Source organism: Vicugna pacos, chromosome X, assembly GCF_048564905.1.
Source record: "Vicugna pacos chromosome X, VicPac4, whole genome shotgun sequence".
Taxonomy (NCBI): Eukaryota; Metazoa; Chordata; class Mammalia; order Artiodactyla; family Camelidae; genus Vicugna; species Vicugna pacos.
The window spans coordinates 104,588,809-104,594,702 of NC_133023.1; the positions used below are offsets into that span (position 1 = coordinate 104,588,809).

Consider the following 5,894-nt stretch of genomic DNA (forward strand, 5'->3'; position numbering starts at 1 on the left):
TCTGGGAGGAGGCTCCAGACTGGCCCAGAGGAAGCCCAGCCCTACAGGGAGTCAAGGCAGGGGCCTGAGGGAGAACGAAGGCCCCACAGCATCCGTCTCCGCCCTAGGGGATCCTGGCCAGGCTTCTCGGGGGGACTAGGAGGAGGAGGGCCTGGTTCTCAGGGAAGGAAATTCAAGTGGGCAGAGGGAGGGCCCAGGGCCTGATAGGACCCAAGGTGAGCATGCAGATGGAGAAATGAGGGGATGCTGGACCCCAGAACTGGGGCGTGGGGTGGGGTGACCCAGAGAAACCTGCCCTGCTGAAAGCCCTAGGAGGCACATGGCAGCGTGCCCTGACTTCCGCATCCGGGTCTCAGAGGGAGGGGGGACTTAGTTTAGAGAGGGGGACCTCAAGGGGGCAGAGCGGAGACTCGCAAGTCCTGCCAGGAGTCAAGGTGAGCACTCTGAGGGAGGACTGCGGTGACCCTGGACCCCAGAACAGAGTCTGTCCTGGGAGGCCATAGGGTGGAATGACCACAGGCACATTTCCTGACATCCGGGCTCTCAGAGGGACTGGGGACCTGGTATGAGGGGCGGGGCCTCAGGTGGGCAGAGGAGAGACTACAAGCCACCTGAGTCAAAGTGAGGACCCCGAGGGAGGACGGAGCGGACCCAGAAGCCCCGAAAAGAGGCCATCCCACAGAAAGGCGCCCCTGCTCTCAGCCATCCAGAGTCCCGAGGGCAGGACAGGCCCACGTGGTGTGTCCTGACTGCGGCACCTGGTCTCAGAGAGACCGGGGACTTAGTGTAAGTTCGCGGACGGGGGGGCTCAGAGAGGGAGAATCCCAGTTTCCGCCTGGCGTCAAGGTGAGGACCCAGAGGGAGGACTGCGGTAACCCTGGACCCCAGAACAGAGTCGGTCCCGGGAGGTCGTAGAGCGGGACCACCTCGGGCGGCATTTCCTCACATCCGGGTCCGCGTCCCAGAGCGAGCGGGGACCTGGTATGAGGGGCGGGGCCTCGGGTGCGCTGAGGGCAGAAACCCAGTTCCTGGCGGGAGTCACAATGAGGAACCTCAGGGAGGACTGACGAGACCCTGGACACCGGAAGAGAGGGGACCCCACGATTTCTACCTCGGCAGGCCGCGGGTGGACGAGCACATGGCAGCGTGCCGGGGCTTCCGCATCCGGGCCTCAGAGGGACCGGGGCGCTGGTATGGGGGGCGAAGCCTCAGGTCGGGAAGGCGGAGCTGAGGGCCTGTCAGGACAGAACGCAAGGACTGTGAGGGAGGACTGAGGGGACCCTGGACCCCAGAACAGAATCGGTCCTGGAAGGTCATAGGGCGGGATCACCCCAGGCCGCATTTCCTGACATCACGGTCTCGGAGAGACTGGGGTCCTGGTTTGAGGGGCGGGGCCTCAGGTGGGCCGAGGTGAGAATCCCAGTTCCTGCCGGGCATCAAAGTGGGGACCCGGAGGGAGGACTGCGGGGACCCTGGACCCCAGAACAGAATCGGTCCTGGAAGGTCATAGGGCGGGATCACCCCAGGCCGCATTTCCTGACATCACGGTCTCGTCTCGGAGAGACTGGGGTCCTGGGATGAGGGGCGGGGCCTCAAGTGGGCTGAGCGGGGAATCCCAGTTCCTGCCGAGAGTCAAGGTGAGGACGCGGAGGGAGGACTCAGGGGACCCTGGACCCCAGAAAAGAGTCAGTCCTGGGAGGTCATAGGGCAGGATGACCACAGGTGACATTTCCTGACATCCCAGTCTCGTAGAGAGTAGGGTCCTGGTATGGGGGGGGTCCTGCAGTGGGCAGAGGGGAGCCTACATGCCGTCTGACTCAAATTGAGGTCCCTGAGGGAAGACGGAAGGGACCCAGGACCCCAGAAAAGAGGCCATTCCACATAAATGTTCCCCTGCTGTCAGCCGTCTTGAGGGCCCAGGGCGGGATGAGCCCAATCGGAGTGTCCTGACTTCTGCATCTCGGTCAGAGAGACTCGGGACATAGCGTAAGGGGTGGGGGGGTCCTAGGTCTGTAGAAAAGAGAATCTGAGGTGCCAAAGGGAGTAAAGGAGACGACCGCGAGGGAGCACTGAGGGACCCTGGACCCCAGAACAGAGTCAGTCCTGGGAGGCCATAGGGTGGGATGACCTCAGGCAGCAGTTCCTGAAATGCCGGTCACAGAGGGACTGGGATCCTGGTATGATGGGCGGGGCCTCAGGTGGGCTGAGAGGGGAATCCCAGGTCCTGCCAGGAGTCAAGGTGAGGACCCCAAGGGAGGAGTGAGGGGACCAGAGACCCCAGAACAGAGGGGACACAACCGATCCTGCCCCTGCTGTCAGCCCTGGGAGGCCCCCAGGTGGGATGAGCACACGTGGTGTGTCCTGACTTCCGCATCCAGGGCTCAGAGAGACCAGGGACTTACTATAAGGAGGGGCTCTCAGGTGGTTGGAGCGCAGAATCCCAGGTCCCGCTTGGAGTCAAGTGAGGACCCTGAGCTAGCGCGGAGAGGACCTCCCACCCTAGAAGAGTGGGAACCAGGTCTCCTGCCAGCACGGGGGTCCAGGGCTGTGCCACAGTGTAGACCCGAGGTCTCCCCTCCTTTCTCTCCCAGGGGCTCCAGACAGCGGGAGGTGAAGGCCTAGGTCTGAGACACATGTCCTCGGGTCACAGAGCACAGGAGGCCGGCAGTGCCAGGACTGAAGGTGAGGTGTGGGCCCTGAGTGTGTGCCCGGTGGCTCCCGGAACAGAGGGGACCCCACGAGGCCAACATCCACTCCACCCACCCCCTGTCGCCCCCAAAGCCTCGGGCTGTGCCGGCTGCACCCTGAGGAGGCGCCTCACTTCCCCCGTCAGGTTCACAGACGACCGTCCACCAGGAGGAGAGCCCCTGTGAGGCCGAGGGCACCCCTGGAGAGGAGACCTGTAAGTGGCCTTTGTCAGAGCCCCCCAGGGTGGGTTTCTCAGCCCGGGTTGCTGACACTCCCTTTCTTCCCCAGGCCCGTGGGTCCCCATCTGTCACCCTTGCCTCCACTCCTGTCGGCTGCCGGACACCCGTCGTCATGCCTGTGGTTCAGATGGGTGACCTCCACCAGACTGAAGCCGACTTTCAGGACCCAAGAGAGGCTGAGGATGTGGTGGTTGCGCAGGAGATGGGGGCTGAGGAGGAGGAGGATGCATCCCCCTTGTCTCCCTCATCCTCTTCTTCCTCCTCCTCCTCCCCCTGCCCCTCCTCCTCCTCCTCCGTCCTGTTCCTGGACACCCTGGAGGAGGTGGATGATTCTGGGACACCCAGTGCCCCGCAGAGCCCTCGGGGTGTCTTCTCCTTCCCCACTGCTGACGACGCCGCCCCTCCATGGAGCCAGTCGGAAGACGACACCTCCAGCAGCCAAGATGAGGAGAGGCCCAGCACCGGCCTGGACCCCGCAGATGCCAAGTCCTCACACCCAGACCCATTCCATTTGAAGGCGGCTGACCTGGTGGGCTTCCTGCTCCTCAAGTACCGCACAAAGGAGCCGACCACAAAGGAAGACATGCTGAATGCGGTCCTCAGAGCTGACCAGGACCACTTCCCTGTGGTCTTGAGCCAAGCCTCTGAGTGTCTGCAGCTGGTCTTTGGGGTGGATGTGAAGAAGGTGGACCCCAGGGAGCACTTGTATGTCCTGGTCCCCACCCTGGGCCTCACCAGTGACGGGATGCTGGGCGGTGGGCAGAGCTTGCCCAAGAACGGCCTCCTGGTGATGCTCCTAGGTGTGATCCTCCTGGAGGGAGAGTGCGCCACTGAGGAGAAGATGTGGGAGGCACTGAGTGTCATGGGGGTGTATCCCGGGAGGGAGCACTTCATCTACGGGGAGCCCAGGGAGCTCATCACCAAAGCGTGGGTGCAGGAGGGGTACCTGGAGTACCGGCAGGTGGCCAACAGCGATCCCGCTCGCCACGAGTTCCTGTGGGGGCCCCGGGCCCATGCGGAGACCAGCAAGCTGCAAGTCCTGGAGCATTTCCTCAGGGTCAATACAAGGAATCTCTGTTCCTTCCTGTCCCTGTCTGAAGAGGTGTTGAGTAATGAGGAAAATTGGCCCTGAGCCAGACTTGCAGCCGGGCTCCTTCCAGGCCCCTGTCCGGCAGCTTCTCCTGTCGGGCCGGAAGTGAGTCCATCCTTCACTGTGTGTTTGGAGGGCGAGCAGGCAGCCTCCTAAGGGGTGACAGCCCGGGCCAGTTGGGGGGACATGGTGTACAGCATCTCTGGGCTCCTCCCGTCCCTTATGATGACACGGAAATTGATCTTTGTTTCCTGTAGGAATTTTTCAGTGGTGTTCCTTGTATCAGAAGATTTAATAAGCTTCACTATCTAACTTTGTCAACGGCATTAATCCCAATGTCTGTGTCCTTATCCAGTTCAAACACAAGAGTTTTGCTGTTTTGTGAAACCAGTTGTAAATCTCCCATCTTACTGTGTCATCCTGAACAAGATAACATGGAATTAGAATTTGGGGGAGCAATGAGAAGAAAATGTCTCCCTCCCTCGGCCTCGCCCCAAGTGCCCTGAAGAGGGACGCCGGTACCTCGGAAATGCTCAGCCAGAGCGACCCAGTTCACTCTGGGTCCACGTGCTGATATCGCCTCCGTCTCCAGTGGTCGTGACCTTGAATAACCATGTTCTCTTAGGGGCAGGCCTGGTTTGTGGAAGGGAAGACATCTGGGTGCTTCTCTCTTTGTGCACAGGGCTCGTTGACGTTGGGGACACTTTGCTGTGCCCAGAAAACTTAGGTCCCGAGGAGGTTGTGGAACTGGAGAATCGAGCCGTCCTGAGCAACCTGCAGCAGAAGTACCTGAGCACGCTCTCCAACCCCCGGTGGTTACTGGAGCCCGTGCCCAGGAGAGGCAGAAAGGGCGTCTTCCAGGTAGACGTCCCCAAGCACCTGATCCCCTTTGGGCAGGAGGCCTGAGCAGTGTGGGCTCTTGAGGGGAGGTGACCGAGAGACCAAGCTAAACCGTGACACGGTCAGCTCGCCGTCACGCCCTGGACGTGCTCCCCTGGTTCGCTCTGAATCGGCGACGCCCTGGAGGGCGCTCCCCATTCTGTGCTGTTCCTGGAAACAGATGTGTCCACTGGGACGCGGGGACGGGGGAGCGGGACCCCTGCAGGGAGATGCCTCCCTGGGCTCGGTGACAGAGTCTCAAGGACTTTGGACCTCTAGGACAAGGGGAAGCGGCCTTGCAGGCCGCTCATTCTGGCCCTGCTGATTCTGGATTGTGTAGAGAAATAAGTTTTGAGAGAGCTGGTGAGTGTTTTCCCCGCCTTTGTTCTGGTCACAACCCCTAGAGGGTCTGAAGAGCATCCAGGAGAAGATGTGGGACGGCTGGAGCGGGCGCTGAGTGCTTGCCAGGGAGTCACCAGCCAGCGACGGCCTGACTCACGGGCAAGAGGACATCGGACTCAGAAACAGCACCGTCTGCCTCGCAGATGACTCTCGCCCTGTTGTAAAGTGTCCCTTGGCTCGCGGAGCCGGTGTGTTAGACGTGCCGCACGGCCCCTTCACGTGCCAAGAAAGGGTCCTAACTACAGCCCTGATGGAAGTGAGCAGTGCTGGTGTTCGCCTGGTGGGAGATCTTTTATACGTTTGTGGGGGGTTTGGTCACTTGACAGTAGGGATTCCAGTGGTTGTTACCTTCGAGGGAGCAAAGAGAAGAAAATGTAAGAATAAATTTGATGGGGTTAAGCATGCCCCATCAATTTCTAGCTTCTTATCCCATCGTGTCTGTCATTCTGTAAAACTAAGATATCCATGTTGAGTTGGATTTGCATGGGCTATTGAAGAACATGGAGAAAATCATTCTGAATCAGTAGGATCCCTGCTCCCCATCTCATTTATTCCACAGACATTCACTGAGCCTCTGCTCTCTGGAGGACCCTGTG

At 60.5% G+C, this 5,894-nt stretch overlaps 1 protein-coding gene across 4 annotated transcripts; it reads left to right on the forward strand.

Annotated features, from left to right (window-relative positions):
- The first annotated feature begins 382 nt into the window (after positions 1-382).
- Positions 383-5,682, forward strand: LOC140685372 (melanoma-associated antigen 8-like). 4 transcript variants are annotated; one of them, XR_012067525.1, is made up of 5 exons: positions 1,059-1,191; positions 2,592-2,682; positions 2,834-2,902; positions 2,977-4,878; positions 5,301-5,682. XR_012067525.1 is itself a non-coding variant. In XM_072956327.1 (4 exons), the coding sequence occupies exon 4, from the start codon at positions 3,040-3,042 to the stop codon at positions 4,057-4,059; it is 1,020 nt and encodes a 339-aa protein (XP_072812428.1). In that variant the 5' UTR covers positions 383-434; positions 2,592-2,682; positions 2,834-2,902; positions 2,977-3,039; the 3' UTR covers positions 4,060-5,024. The 4 variants fall into 4 exon arrangements, 3 of the variants coding, with proteins under 3 accessions (XP_072812428.1, XP_072812427.1, XP_072812429.1); XM_072956327.1 differs by lacking the exons at positions 1,059-1,191; positions 5,301-5,682 and adding an exon at positions 383-434 and having other exon boundaries at positions 2,977-5,024; XM_072956326.1 differs by lacking the exon at positions 5,301-5,682 and having other exon boundaries at positions 2,977-5,024.
- The last annotated feature ends 212 nt before the right edge of the window (positions 5,683-5,894 follow it).

What these genes read in the sequence shown, in the direction of transcription:
- LOC140685372 (XM_072956327.1), top strand. Translation starts at nt 3,040, where the DNA reads ATGCCTGTGGTTCAGATGGGTGACCTCCACCAGACTGAAGCCGACTTT.